This window comes from Hypanus sabinus, chromosome 6 (assembly GCF_030144855.1).
Source record: "Hypanus sabinus isolate sHypSab1 chromosome 6, sHypSab1.hap1, whole genome shotgun sequence".
In the NCBI taxonomy this organism is placed as follows: Eukaryota; Metazoa; Chordata; class Chondrichthyes; order Myliobatiformes; family Dasyatidae; genus Hypanus; species Hypanus sabinus.
In genome coordinates, this window is record NC_082711.1 from 55,029,331 (window position 1) to 55,045,424 (window position 16,094).

The 16,094-nt window shown below is 41.2% G+C and overlaps 1 protein-coding gene across 4 annotated transcripts in view; it reads right to left on the reverse strand.

The window, feature by feature from the left end:
* Positions 1-16,094, reverse strand: part of LOC132395478 (signal transducing adapter molecule 1-like) — a 59,950-nt gene that overhangs the window by 21,847 nt on the left and 22,009 nt on the right. For 2 of the 4 annotated variants that reach the window (XM_059972160.1, XM_059972158.1), the window contains exons 2-6: positions 10,416-10,500; positions 8,515-8,590; positions 6,732-6,827; positions 331-366; positions 103-249 (exon numbers count right to left, since the gene is read on the reverse strand). In XM_059972160.1, coding sequence (XP_059828143.1) covers positions 103-249; positions 331-366; positions 6,732-6,827; positions 8,515-8,590; positions 10,416-10,500 — 440 coding nt within the window. The remainder of the gene's footprint in view (positions 1-102; positions 250-330; positions 367-6,731; positions 6,828-8,514; positions 8,591-10,415; positions 10,501-16,094) is intronic. The other 2 variants (XM_059972162.1, XM_059972161.1) reach the window with 1 other exon arrangement.

Below are 16,094 nucleotides of genomic sequence, written 5' to 3' on the forward strand. Positions count from 1 at the left end.
TAAAATCAACAGAATTAATCTTCATAAATTCTATTAACAATGAGCTGATGAGAAATCTTGACCTATACAGCTTGCAACTCTTGCAGAAACACATTACATTACCTGAGAACCTACAGCAGGAAATGTAACTCCTTGTTCTTTCAAGTTTTTTATCATTGCAGATATAAGACTAAGTTGGGGATCATTCTTAAATTCTTCAGCCCATTCTACCATGAGGGCTTTAAGCTTTTCACAGACTTTTGGGTGTCCCTGAAATAAAAATCAATTATAGATCATCAAGACTCATTCTAAATTACTGTTTTATCTTCAAAAGGAAAATATTTTTCTGACCTTTGTCGAACTGAGCTCTTCAGTATCCTGCAGTGACTAAACAGATCAAATTACTTTTATTAAGTGACTCTTCCTTTAATACAATTTGTAGAAACTCACAATTCATTAACCCAGTTAAATTATAATTAATAAGTGCTGCACCATTTGTTTTAAATAATCCCTTAAAATTTAGACAAAATTTGCAGAACTACATAGTTAAAGGTTTTTTGGAACAGAAAACCAAATGAGTTTTTTTGAAAGAATGCCCATCTCTAAATCTCATCCAATTTTTTTTAATATAGTAAAATATTTTGTTGACTCACACTTCACTCACTGGTAGAGAAACATATTCAAATCAAAAGGAAAATTCTGCTCAATTTTAAATTACCCACCTTGGATTGTTAAACCTAAACAGGAATTGTATGAAATAAAATTAACAGAAGCACATAACCTCTGGGGAAGCAAAAGAGCTGTGCTTAGTAAAAAAGGCCATGGTATTATCATGTAAATAACAGTGTATTGCCACTGTTTCATCATGAGGGACTTTATGTGAAGTATTAGGTTAGTTCCAGAAGAATATCTTGATACTGTTACAGATCCTCTCATTGACAGTTGCAATATTAAAATCAACAATCTACATCCCTACAATAAATGGGCCTTAATAAGGGAAGGAGATCAACAAACTGGAACCACTGAATACAGAAACAAGAGAAAAATCGGCAAATGCTGGAAATCAGAGCAACACACACAAAATATGCTGGAGCAACTCAGCAGGCCAGGCAGCAGCTATGAAAAAAAAGTATCAGTTGACGTTTTGGGCCAAAACCATTCAGCAGGACTGGAGATATAAAAGCTGAGGAGAAGATCTGAAAGGTGGAGGGGGGGGGGGGGGGATGAAGCAAAGAGCCAGGAAGTTGATTGGTGAAAGAGATAGATGGACATGGAAGAAAGAAAAAGGGGGGGGGGGGGGGGGAAGCACCAGAAGGAGGCAATGGGTGGGCAAGGAGATAACATGAGAGAGGGACAAGGGGATGGGAAATGCTGCCCATCAAGTTTCACCTATCATGTGGTGTTTCTCTCTCCCTCCACCTTTCAAATCTATTCCTCAGCTTTTTTTCTCTCCAGTCCTGCTGAAGGGTTTCAACTCAAAATGTCGACTGTGCTTTTTTCCATAGATGCTGCCTGGACCGCTGAGTTCCTCCAGCATTTTGTGTGTAAATGCAGAAACCTAGTTTGCAAATTCCAAGGCATTGTCATTATTTCTGGAAGTACTTTAATAGTATAAAAATGCACAATGTTGAATAAATCAACAAGCTACTGAAATATAAAGTACACTTTGTGTGAATGGTCCAGTGTTTAGAGTTGTCAAGCTATGGCTCATCTACTTTGGCGAGAATAGACGGAGACTGGTTGCTGTTTTGATTATGGAACATGGGCTTCATAGTCCACATGGAGGCAAAGGTATAAAAAGCTCAGCAAATAGATGCTCAATAAGTGACCCAGGTGTGGGACTCAGGTAAGCACTAAAGACTCAAGGGGGAAGAAGAGGTCTTGCACAGTGAATATCAGCAGTTAGGAAAGAGGCCAAAGAGTGAATGTCCAAGGTAGTGATCTCTGGATTACTCCTGGTACCACACACTAGTCAGGGCAGGGTTTCAGGTTCTTGGATCATTGGAACCTTCTGGGAGGGTGGGGGGGGGGGGGGGTAGAGGGGTGAACTATACAAGAGGGACAGGTTGCACCTAAACTGGAAAGAAATCAATATCCTGGTACAGAGGTTTACTAGTGCTACAGGAAAGTTTAAACTACTTCGGTAGCGGGATGGGAACCAAACACCAGGATCAGAAAGTGAGGCCGGGGTAGAATGCAGAGGAAGGTAGACGTCAGGGCAAACAAAAACAAGCAGAAAAACAATGTAATAGATATGATAGGATGGATAGGTAGAAGAATGCATATTTTAATACTAAGAATATTATGGTAAAGGTGTTGTATTTACAGCATGGATCAATACGTGGAGCTACGATGTTGTAGCCATAACAGACTTGGTTGAGATGGGGACAGGACTGGGTGTTTAATGACCTTCTGTTCCATTGTTTTAGAAAAGACAGAGAGGGAGGTAAAGGGGGTGAAGTGGGGGGGGATTGCACTAATAATCAGAGACAATTTACAGCTGCACTCAGAGGGATGAGAGATATAATGGAGGGCTTGTCCACTAAGTCTATATGGGTAAAACTCAAGAATAGGAAAGTTGCAATCACTCTGAAGGGATTGTATTACAGACTCCCCCAGTGGCCACTGGGTCAGTGAGGAACAGATATGATGACAGATTGAGTAAGGGTGTAAAAAAATAACACGGTTCTTATCCTGAGGAACTTCAACTTCCTGATATAAACTGGGGCCTTCTGAGTGCAAATGGTTTAGATTGGGCAGAATTTGTTCCGTGCATCCAGGAAGGTTACTTAAATCAATACACAGTTAGTCAAACAAGAGGAGATGATGCTGGATAGTGTGCCTAGCCAGGCGACCAGACATTCAGTGGGTGAGTAGTTAGGGAACAGTGTGCATAACTCCTCAAGTTTTAAATCACTGTAGCTATAGACAAAGATAAAGATGGGACTTGCAGGAGAGTTCATTGTGAATGATTACAGGCCAACTGCACAGAGTAAAAGACAGGTATGTTTCAGTTAGAAGAAAGGACAAGGATTGCAAGGTAAGAGAATCTTGGATGTCAAGGAAGTTGAAAGTAGAAGACTGAGAGGAGATTTGGTAAGAGGTATACAAAATTATGAGGGGTATAGATAGGGTAAATGCAAGCAGGCATGTTCCAGAGGTTAGGTGGGACTACAACTATAGGTCATGGGTTAAGGGTGAAAGGTGAAAAGTTTGAGGAGAACACGAGGTGAAACTTCTTCACTCAGAGGGTCATGAAAATGTAGCATGAGCCACCAGCATGAGTGTTGCATACAAGCTTGATTTCAAGTTTGGATAGGTAAATGGATGGTAGAAGTATGGATGGCTACATTCCTCATCCAAGTCAAAGGGAGTAGACAGTTTAAATGGTGCGGCATGGGCTAGATGGGCCAAATGGCCAGCTTCTGTGCTGTACTTTCCTATGACATTATGATGAATTTAATCAAGATATAGGAAATGTATGTAAAGCACAGGAAGCTAGAATCAAACAGAACTATGAAGGATTATAACAAAGCCAGAAAAGAACTGAAGAAGGGAATTAGGAAAGAGAGGAAGGGCCATGAAAATTTTTTGGCAAGTAAGATTAAAGAGAATCCCAAGGCATTCTCTTCATTAGGAGCAAGAAGAAACTAGGGAGAGGGTGGCATAATGGGAGGAACATTTGCTTGAATGTGAAGGATATGAATGAGGATCTTAACGAGTACACTGCATTAGTATTTACCAAGGAAAAGGACAAGGAGGATAGAGATCAGTGCTAAGAGCAGTAAAATGCTAGGGCATTTCAAAGTAAAGGAGGAAATAGGTTTGGGTCTCTTGAAGAGCATTAAAATAGGTAAGTCTCCAGAGCCTCAGGGAGAGTAGCTACCATTGTAGCATTGTTCAATAAGGGAACCAAGAATAATACTGGAAACTATAGACCAGTGAGAATCACATCAGTGGTAGGCAAGTTATTGGAGAGAATTTTGAGGGATAGGATTTATAATACATGGCCTAATTAGGGAGAGCCAGCTTAGTTTTATGCAGAGCAAGTTGTGTCTTACTAACTTGATTTGAGTTTTTTGAGGAGGTGATGGTGAATAATGGAAGGTAGAACTGTGGATGATGTCTACATGGACGGTTGACAATGTCCCTCATGAGGAGACTCATTCAGAAGATTAAGATGCATGGGACCAATGGTGAATTCGTCGATTGGATTCAGAACTGGCTTGCCAATAGAAAATAGGTTTCTGGTCAAAGGGACTTAGAAAACAGATTTGTAGTCAAAGGGACTTATTCTAGTAGGAGGTCTATGTTAGTGTTGTTCCACAGGGATCTGTACTGGGATCTCTGCTGTTTGTGATGCATATAAATAACCTGGATATAAAAATGTACAAAGATGGGTTGGTAAGTTTGCAGATGATATGCAATTTAGTGGTGTTGTGGTTTGCATAGACAACTGGCCAACAATACAGCAGGGTATCAGTTGCAGATATGGGTGGAGAAAAGGGAGATAAGAGTTTAACCCAAACAAATGTGAAGTGTTGCACCTTGGTCAAGCAAATGTAAAGAGACAGTACACTGTTTAAGGGCAAGACCCTTAACAGTGTTGATGAGCAGAGGGATCTTGGAGTCCAAGTTCACAGCTCCCTGAAAGTAGCTACAAAGGTGATAGGGTGATTAAGTGACATATGGTATGATTACCTTCATTAGTTGAGCATCAAGTTCAAAAGTCAGGAAGGTATGTTGCAGCTTTACAAAATTCTAGTTAGGCTGCATCTGGAGTATTGCATACAGTTCTGGTCACCTCATTATAGGAAGAATGTCGAGGGTCTGGAGAGGGTGCAGAAGAGATTCACCTGAATGCTGCCTAGGTTAGAGGCGTGTGCTATAATAAAAGTTTGGACAAACTTGGGTTGTTTTCTATGGAATGCTCGAGGCTGAGGGGAGATCTGATATTGGTTTATAACATTATGAGAGGCAAAGATGAGCAGACAGTCAGTATCATTTTCCCAGAGTTGAAATGTCTAATACCAGATGGCTTGCATTTAAAATGAGAGAGGGCAATTGTAAAGGAGATGTGAGGAGCAAGGTGTTTTTTAAAAAAAAACACAGGGTGGCATGTGGCTGGAAAGCACTGCCTAATGCGCTGGTATAGGCAGATACATTAGGCACATGAATGGAAGAATATGGACATCCTCTAGGCCAAAGGGATTAGTTTAGTTAGCCATTTGATTACAAATTCACCTGGTTCAGCACGACATTGAGGGCCAAAGGGTTTGTTCTGGCACTGTACTGTTCTATGTTCTATCAAACTACTCAAATAGTTTGAGTGATTATTCAAACAGTGTGCTCACTATGCAGCACTCAGTTTCAGATAAGAGATGGAAATTGGTTTCAGAAACCTCCCCCCCCCCCCCGAGAATTCCTCATGGCAAAAATCCCAGTTTAAGTGCCAACTGTCAAAAGTAGACTACAGATGAGCCAATATGTCACTCAGAATTTGCCACAGTATGTTAATATAACACAGTTGTTAAGGTCAAACAGACAACTGATCATGATCCAGTAGTCATTTCCCATAAATCTGCCATAACAATACTACTTCATCTCATCCAAAAAGAGCTACAAAAAGTCCAGCCATTATCTTTTAAATGTGAAGGAGTGAATCACAGCCAACACTGAACACTGTCACGAATTGGGCCACATGTTGTTTAGTGTGTGGTGAAGTATGTGACTTAACAAGTTTTGGGATGGCAGTGGGTGGAGGAGGTGAGTACTCAAACATTTTGGTCACCTACCAACAGGAAAGCTATCAGTAAGAACTGGAAGAGTACAGAATAATTTACAAGGATGTTGCCAGGACTTGAGGACCTGAATTATAGGGAAAGGTTGACAAGTTTGCAACTTTATACCCCAGAGCACAGGAGAATGAAGAGAGATCTCTTTGGAGGTATACAAAATCAGGAGGGGTATAGAAAGTGTAAATCCAAACAAGCTTTTTCCACCGAGGTTGAATAAGATGCAACTTAGAAGTCATGGGTTAAAGGTGAATTGTTTAAGGGAACATGAGGGGAAACTTCACCATTGGGGTTGGTAAGGGCGTGGAAGGAGCTGCCAGCGGAAGTGGTGGGTGTGGGTTCAATTCAACACTTCAGAAATCTAGGAAGCTACATGGATGGAAAGACTATGGGGGGCTATGGTCCGGGTGCAGGTCAATGGGACTAGACAAAATAATATTTCAGCACAGACTAGATGGGCCAAAGGGCCTGTTTCTGTGCTGTAGTGTCCTATTACACTACGACTATTAGAAAATTAAATCAAATCTGAAACAGTACATCAACTAACACTAACAATACAGAGCTAAAAAATATCATTTCCATCTCTATAAAGCCAGCTACAATACATAACATGAAGCAATCCAAAGGTAACTACAAAAAGAAAAGTGAATCATAGTATCTGCTGCATTTTATGGAAGTTCTACCTTAATAAAATTTGCACTTTGGATTCTCAATTTAGCTACTCCGAGTTAGTAACCAAAGTAAAATAAACCAAAACAGAACAGAGTTCTTGATTACAAAGACTTCTGTAATAACATCAATAAGGACAAAAGAGATGGCAAAGGTAAAATAAATTTTTTGGAAATAGATCCATCATATTCCACTACTTAACAGAGTAACTTACTGTAAACTACAGCAGGTTTAACATGGTTTAATTAACAAGGTTGACAAAACTAAATCAATGTAATCTATATTTACCTTATTTAATACGTTGCTCACTTCACTTGCAAAATCCCTTGAGCAGACTTCAAGGTGAAAGATCTTGCCACAGTTTGATACACATGCTCCTAGCAGCTTTAAAATAAGAACTCAATCATGAAGGTGTACAGCATCTTTTTAGTATTATGGAATAAGTCCCACAAATATTTAATAATTTTAATAAAATTACTATTCATCCATTCCCTTAACAACATAACAACCAAGCACATTCTAAACTGATTAAAATTAATTTATATTTTGAAATTGTAATGGTGGCTAAACTCTCAGTACATGTTGTCATTACACTGTGAAGCACGAAGAGACATCTGAATAGAAATTTCAGTGTGGAACATGCTCTAAGTTAGAGGTCACCAACCTTTTGAAGCCCAAGATCCCCTACCTCAGCCTTGGTGAAAGGCAAGAATGACTCCAAATAGATTAGTTACACGCATGCGCACCAGGGCAGAAAAGACCGGAAGTAAAATCCCATAACCCAGAAGTAGAAATAATGCATAAACACCAGGGGTCACCATCCTTTTTTTGCACCGCGGACTGGTTTAATATTGACAATATTCTTGTGGACCAGCTGACTGGGGGGGGGGGGGGGGGGAGGGAGTGGGTGGTGTTAAACACAACTGGAATACAGCGATACTCAAAGCAGGTTCCTTATGTCCAGTCTATTCCACAATTTACTTTACGCGGCTCTCAGCACTTACCTGCTGTCCCGCTTGCTCACGTTTTTAACACTGGAAAGAAAACTCAGCGGGTTTGTATTTAAGCGCAGGGTGCTTGGACTCAGGGTATAGAAGCAGTTCTGAGGACTTCATTGCCTCATTAGACAGCCTCCTGGCCTGATCTCCAACCTCCCACCCGCCCGCCACCTTGGCCAGGTGCATCTGTTCCTGTGCCAGGGCAGTCGCAGTCCGGAGAGAGCGACTGACCGAGCGAGGAGTGTGACAGGACGCGTGCCCGCTCCACCTTGTAGGATCTATCAGCCGACAAAAGTTTGTTTCAGTAGATCACAGCGAGGTAGCTGCTCTGCTACTTATGAAACCCTGAGCCCGAATTAGGTCGTCTACAAATATTCTAGCACTGGGTTCCCCAACAATATTCGGTGTGCTAAACAGGCTCAGAGGCGGCGCCCATCTGTCCACGCTCCAAGTTGGTATCAACGGCACTTCTCGCTGGCCACACGAAGTGGCCAGTTATCCAAGGCCAACCAGTGATCCCTGGTGCACTTGGGTAATGACCTCGCGTGGGTTCAAGTTCAACAGTGGGTGTGACAGGGAGTGAGGAAAGGTGCAGCTGACTTAATTTTTTCCTCGCGGCCCAGTGGTTGGGGACCAGCGTGTGGTGGGGGAGCTACACTCATGCACACTGGGCAGAAAGAATGGAACTAAAACCCCACAACCCGGAAACAATCTCTCAACAGTATTTATGTATTTCTTTTTCTTTTTTATCCCCTCGGGATCTACTGGGAAAATCTCAAAGATTGACCAGTTGATCGCGATCGACGGGTTGGTGACTACTACTGTAAGTGATTTTCCCTTGCTTCTTGACAGGGTACACTACTTTGCAACCATTTCCAGCTTAATGTGCAAAAATGAACAAAGTGATAAGGAATTCGCAAATGTACCAAACAATTCTGCCCTCAGAGCTTGATGCTTGGTTGTAGGTAGTATGAGTGAACTTTAGTGGCCAGGGGAGGGGGTGGAAATGGGGGTGAAATTGTGTGCAAGAAAGGACAGTAAAAAATGCTTGGAAAAAGAAAATTGCTACTTACAGTCAGTGCCTGCATTGCAACATGAGGATCCTTGTGATTTACTCTTTTCATTATGGATCTTAAGCAGTCTTTTGGCCTAATGATGAATAGCAGAGTAAGTAACTTCTATTAAAAATACTAACACTTTTAACTTAAGATGCCTCTCCTAAAAGCCATTTTACATGCTCATTATAATTTTTCAGCCACTGCTCTGACACTATAAACTGCAAAATCTCTGATCCATCAATGCATACTTTCCAAGGAAATAAATATAACATTGGAAGTCAAGTTGAGGAGAACACAGTGCGAGCAATCAGGTGAATGTCACTGATAATGGTTTGCCAAGGAAGAACACTTGTGGTCATGAAGTTGAAGGGCAAAGGTAAGCAGAGCAGCTAGTCAATAGGACTTACCCAAGGGCATACACAGCCCACACTATTTTTAGTCAAAGACGTCAATCATTAGAACAAAGCTCCTACTTAACAACACTGCTCATCAAATGACATAGGGACTGCGTGACCAATGCCAAAATCACATCACTAATGCATGATCATTGGCGATCAGGAGTGCCCAATTATATTTCCAGCATGTCAATGGTTACAATCCAAACCTAACTGCAATTTCTGCAGACTATAAATGAGCATGATTTGCTCTCTTAGCACTGAAAGCAGGGGTATGCAACTAAATTAAGATAATTATCTTTTCAAATGAAGCTGATAAAATTTGCAAAATACCTAGATTAAAGCCCATTTCAAACTACAATCCATTTAAAATCAGTGGAAAAGTGCATACGGAGTTCCTGGCAACAGACCCAAATTATTCTGGAATTCCCAGCACAGGTTTAGCAAACTGAATAGAGTGTTGATGCCCAGTAAAAGAATTTGAAATAAAACAAAAAAAAAGGGGGGGCGGGGGAGAGAAACTGGCTCAGAAGAAAATTGTAATCAATGTGGAATAGATATACCTAAATCAAGGCCAGGTTACAAGTGAGAGAACACACAAGATCAACGGCATCAACCCATCTTTTGACACATAAAAAAGTTCCAATCCTCTGCTTTTATCCAATGGCTTTGCATTTTTCCCCCTTCTTTCCATTTGCTTAATTTCCTTGTCAAAAATTTACTACTAACACTGCTTCTACCACTTAATGCATTCTAGTAGGTTATTTGGGCATTGTAAATTGTCCAAATTAGGGTAGCAGACATCCCACCCTGCAAAAACTCATTTCAGGGAAGTCGCACCATCAATTTGCGGGAGACCCCTGAACTGCTGGGAGAGATGGGATGTCTGCAATAGTGTAGTTCCTTAGCAGCTAGCCAGCTAGTTTAAATAACGTTAGCTATGCTAATGAACAAATGACTCCTGTTAAACTCACCTCAACAGTGATTTAACCCACCATGGGCAATAGAAACGTCATAGTTGCAAACAGTGCAGCGAGCAACACTGTCATTATTTTTGACCCCTATTAGGCAGGAGTACACTTTAGCGTAGTCTGGGGTGAAGTACGTTTTATGTCTAATTTTTTTGGAACACTCTGCCATAGTGCGTTCTGTCACTTTCTCTCACACACTCTCTCTCACTCTCTCTCAATATCATTATGCAGGAGGCTCCCGGAACCTCCGGGAGAGGTGGGATGTCTGGGGTAGGGTTAAATTGGGGGTTGCTAGGGCCTATTCCGCACTGTATCTCTAAATTAATGAAGCATGTAAAGCTTGTATACTGCTTTGCTAAAGCTTTGTGGGTCATTCCCAAGATAAATTCAACACCCTACTTTGCTTTAGAATTGCTCAATTTAGAAATAGATTCCAAATGCTTCAGAATCAGAATCAAATGCTTTACCTAAATAGCCACTTCTGACTTAATCCACCAATCATGATATAAATAAGTTACCAGCATTTAGGAACCAAAACATTCTCACTCACCCAGTCCGAGACTGCCCAACTTTGTCACAGATATCCAGTATGAGGCCCCAGTCCTCTGCAGTATTCATCTCACTTGTTGCTTTCTCTATGAACAGTGAAAAACATACATATATTTGTAAAACTTGCAAATCGATTTCCTGGAATAGACTATTGAATGAAGTCAAAGGATTAATGCACTGCCTCGGAAGACGGTGAAGGCCAATTCTCTGGATGCTTTCAAGAAGGAGCTGGATAGATATCTGATGGATAGGGGAATCAAGGGATATGGGGACAAGGCAGGGACTGGGTATTGATAGTGAATGATCAGCCATGATCTCAGAATGGCGGTGCAGACTCGAGGGGCCGAATGGTCTACTTCTGCACCTATTGTCTATTGACTTCCACGTGGTTATTCTATACCTTCACACTATAAACACTTACCAATTGCTTTATGTAATACTAATTTGTAGCAGATCTACTTCACAATAGCTCAGTTTTTGATAAATGATTTACTCTGCTGATTACCTGTTGCCCAGTTCAAATAGAACCAAAAATTCCTTGAAAAATATTTTTAAAAATTGTCAGCATTTTCCTGCAATATTTTTGAGATGTGTCTATTTTAATGTAAGGAGTATAATGAACGAAGCGGATGAGCTTAGAGTGTGGATCAGTACTTGGAGCTATGATGTGGTGGCCATTACAGAGACTTGGATGGCTCAGAGGCAGGAATGATTACATCGAGTGCCAGGCTTTAGATGTTTCAGGGAGGACAAGGAGGGAGGCAAAAATGGTGCGGGAATTGCACTGTTGATCAGAGATAGTATCACAGCTGTAGAAAAGGAGGAATATGAAGGGATTGTCTACGGAGTCCCTGTGGGTGGAAGTTAGAATCAGGAAGGAGTCAATTATTCTACTGGGTGTTTTTATAGACCACCCAATAGTAACAAGGACATCGAAGAGCAGATTTGTTGTGCTGGGAGATTTTAATTTCCCAAATATCGATGGGCATGTCCCTAAAGCAAAGGGTTTAAATGGGGTGGAGTTTGTTAGGTGTGTTCAGCAAGGTTTCTTGACACAATGAGTAGATAAACCAACAAGAGGAGAGGTTGCACTTGATCTGGTATTGGGAAATGAACCTGGTCAGGTGTCAGATCTCTCAGTGGGAGAGCATTCTGGAGATAGAATTGTGATCACTATCTGTTTTACCTTAGCTTTGGAGAGGGATAGGAACAGACAAGTTAGGAAAGCGTTTAATTGCAGTAAGGGGAAATATGAAGCTATCAGGCAGGAACCTGGAAGCATAAATTGGAAACAGTTGTTCTCAGGGAAACGTACCGAAGAAATGTGGCAAAAGTTCAGGGGATATTTGCATGGAGTTCTGCATAAGTACGTTCCAATGAGACAGGGAAAGGATGGTAGGGTACAGGACCCATGGTATACAAAGGCTGTTGTAAATCTAGTCAAGAAGAAAAGCAAAGCTTACGAAAAGTTCAAAAACTAGGTAATGATAGATATCTAGAAGATTATAACGCTACTAGGAAGGAGCTTAAGAATGAAATTAGGAGAGCCAGAAGGGGCCTTGAGAAGGCCTTGGTGGACAAGATTAAGGAAAACCCCAAGGCATTCTACAAGTATGGGAAGAGCTAGAGGGTAAGACACGAGAGAAAGGGATCAATCAAGTATGACAGTGGAAAAGTGTGTATGGAACCGGTGGAGATAGCAGAGGTACTTAATCCATACTTTACTTCAGTATTCACTACAGAAAAGGATCTTGGCGGCTGTCTGGATGACTTACAGCAGATTGAAATGCTTGAATATGCAGATATTAAGGAAGACTGGTGAGACCACACTTATAGCATTGTGTTCAATTCTGGTCACCTTATTAGTCGAAGGATGTGGAAGCCATGGACAGGGTGCGGAGCAGATTTGCCAGGATGTTGTCTGAATTGGAAAAAAAAGTCTTATGGGGCAAGATTAGCAGAGCTGAGACTTTTCTCTTTGGATTGTAGAAGAATGAGAGGGAACTTGATAGAGGTGGACAAGATTATGAGAGGCATAGATCCCAGGGCACAAAGAGTGTGAGTGTGTGAGTGTGTGAGTGTGTGAGTGTGTGAGTGTGTGAGTGTGTGAGTGTGTGAGTGTGTGAGTGTGTGAGTGTGTGAGTGTGTGAGTGTGTGAGTGTGTGAGTGTGTGAGTGTGTGAGTGTGTGAGTGTGTGAGTGTGTGAGTGTGTGAGTGTGTGAGTGTGTGAGTGTGTGAGTGTGTGAGTGTGTGAGTGTGTGAGTGTGTTTTTTTTTGTTTTTTTTTCCACATGAGGGTTGTGGGTGCCTGGAATGACTTGCCAGGGATGGCGGTGGAGGCTAAAGCATGAGGGGCATTTAAGAGCCTCTTGGACAGGCACATGGATGAAAGAAAAATAGAGGGCTATGGGGTAGCGTGGGTTTAGTACCTTTTTTTGGGAGTATATGGGTTGGCACAATATCGACGGCTGAAGGACCTGCACTGTGCTGTAGTGTTCTATTGTTCTATGGTTCTAAAAGGATGTGCTGGAGCTTTTGGAAAGCATCAAGTTGGATAAATTGCAGATGTTGTTCACTTATTCAAGAAAGGCAGTAGAGATAGTCCAGGAAATTTTAAACCAGTGAGTCTTTCTTCTGGTAAGTTAATGGAGAAGATCCTGAGAGGCGGGATTTATGAAAATTGGGAGAGGCGTAATACGATTAAGAATAGTCAGCATGGCTTTGTCAAAGGCAGCTCATGCCTTACAAGCCTAACTGAACTTTTTTAAGGATGTAACTAAACACATTGATGAAGGTAGAGCAGTTGATGTAGTGTATATGGATTTCAGCAAGGCATTTGATAAGGTACCCCATGCGAGGCTTATTGAGAAAGTAAGGAGCCATGGGATCCAAGGGGACATTGCTTTGTGGATCCAGAACTGGCTTGCCCACAAAAGGTAAAAAAGAGTGGTTGTAGACAGGTCATATTCTGCATTGATGTCGTTCGCCATTGGGGCACCTCAGAGATCTGTTCTGGGACCTCTTTTCTTCATGATTTTTATAAATGACCTGGATGAGGAGCGAAGGGAAGGGTTAGTAAATTTACTGATGACACAGAGGTTGGGGGTGTTGTGGATAGTGTGGAGGGCTGTCAGAGGTTACAGTGGGACATTGATAGGATGCAAAACTGGGATGAGAAGAGGCAGATGGAGCTCAACTCATAAGTGTAAGGTGGTTCATTTTGGTAGGTCAAATATGATGGCAGAATATAGTAAGACTCTTGGCAGTGTGGAGGATCAAAAGGATCTTGGGGTCCGAGTCCACAGGACACCCAAAGCTGCTGTGCAGGTTGACTCTGTGGTTAAGAAGGCATACACAGTTCATCAATGGTAGGATTGAGTTTAGAAACCAAGAGGTAATCTTGTAGCTATATATGACGCTGGTCAGAACCTACATGGAGTACGGTGTTCAGTTGCCTCAATACAGGAAGGATGTGGAAACCATAGAAAGTGTGCAGAGGAGATTTACAAGGATGTTGCCTGGATTGGAGAGTATGCCTTATGAGAATACGTTAAGTGAACTTGGCTTTTTCTCCATGGAGTGACAGAGGATGAGAGGTGAGTTGATAGTGGTGTATAAGATGATGAGAGGTATTCATCACGTGGATAGTCAGAGGCTTTTCGCAGTGCTGAAATGACTAGCACAAGAGGGCACAGTTTTAAGGTGCTTGGAAGTAGGTACAGAGGAGATGTCAGAAGTTGCTTTTTTAAGGGAGAGTGGTGAGTGCGTGGAATGGGTTGCTGGCAATGGTGGTGGAGGCGGATACCATAGGATCTTTTAAGAGACTCCTATAGATAGGTACTTGGAGCTTTGAAAAGTAGAAGGCTATGGGTAACCCTAGGTAATTTGTAAGGTAAGCACATGTTCGATACAGCTTTGTGGGCCAAAGGACCTGTATTGTGCTGTAGGTTTTCTATGTTCTATTTCTGGTAGAACCATTAACCTCATACAAGAGGTCCAATTAAATTTCATTGTGGATTGTTAACTTCACTTCCAGCAGTACAAGATATAATAGATCTGGAGAAGTTAACTGCTTTTAGCCAAGGTGACAGGCTGCTTCGAAAGAACTAGAATACAAATGGAAGCATGTAATGCTGAGGCTTGATAATGCATTGGTCAGACTGCACAGAATCTAGGACCAGAGGGCAGAGCCTTAGGATAGAAGGATACCCCTTTAGAAGTGAGGTGAGGAGGAATTACTTCAGCTCAAGGGTGGTGAATCTATGGAATTCATTACTACAGACAGCTGTGGCAGCCAAGTCATTGGGTACATTCAAAATGGAGGTTGATGAGTTTTTGATTAGTAAGGCAGTGAAAGGTCATGGGGAGAAGACAACGACAAATCAGTCACAATGGAATGATGGAGCAGACTCGACTGGCCGGGTGGCCTAATTCTACTCCTAATGCTTATGCTCTAATTATTTCAGGTTTATGGAGGGAAGTCAGGCATTTGTTTATTCAACTGACTGCTATTCAGCAATGTACACCTATAAGGAAACTTGACTATCTAGGATGGATTTATCTTAGGTGTTTCTACCCACGATCAACAAAATTTTTAACAATGCCCAATTCATACACAAACAAAAGCTCATTTAAACAATATCAGAACTTAACCTGCACTTAACAAAATCAAGTCATATCAGTTTACCTAAAGTGTCAGTGAAGATGGTAATGAGAGGAATTGTAATCAGAAAGTCAATACAAAGGGAGCATATTTAAAACTCAATGTAATTTTACTACTATTATTCAAAGAATTGCTTATGTACAATGCATTTCTACAGAATTCCAGTCTACTCTTCATCACCAAATATAGTGCACCTTATATCGTGATTTGATGTTCTAGATGTCTAGGGAACACTCAGGGTACATAAATGGATTGAAACTTTGTCAACTGGTGAAAAAAACACGGTAACAGTTTACTAAGCACAACACGTCAACTTGAACAATTTGTAAAAACAAAATGGAACCAAATAAACTGAATCCAGTTGATAAACAAAGACTGGTCTTGCAAAAGTGTTTTTAATCTATTAATTCAAATGCAAGACAGGAGCTACTTTGCTAAGAGACATTGCAGTCATTGTTATGCAGCTCAATCAATAATTGCCCTCAACAGTTAATAATACAATTCAGACAGAAGACAACTGTTGATGACTAAAATCAAGACATTAACACATAAATGAATAACAATTACCAACTCATTTCCTTGAAAGAGACTTTACTAATTGTAATCTCTCCAGTTTTGACCCATGTCCAGACTTCCTCCTTACCAGAGGATTTCTGCTTAAATTTCAGCTGGAGTTTGGTGACATTAAATACTCTTTCCATCTCCAGTGCAGGCCTCATTACTGCCTCTGTCACCAGCTCCAAAGTTACCGTAAATTCCGGACTATAAGCCACTACTTTTTTCCCACGCTTTGAACACTGCAGCAACACTGCGGCCTATACTACGGTGCGGCTAATGCATGTTTTTTTTCATGCCGGCAAAAACATTTTGCCTCGTAACAGTAGACTGTTATGAATCCCGTAACTGGAGAACTTACCAGCAAAGATAGAGAGGTCCGTTGAAGTCTGATGTCACTATTTTCAAACGTTTTATTTATAAAGGGACACAAAAGTAGGGTTAATACATACATTCAGATAGT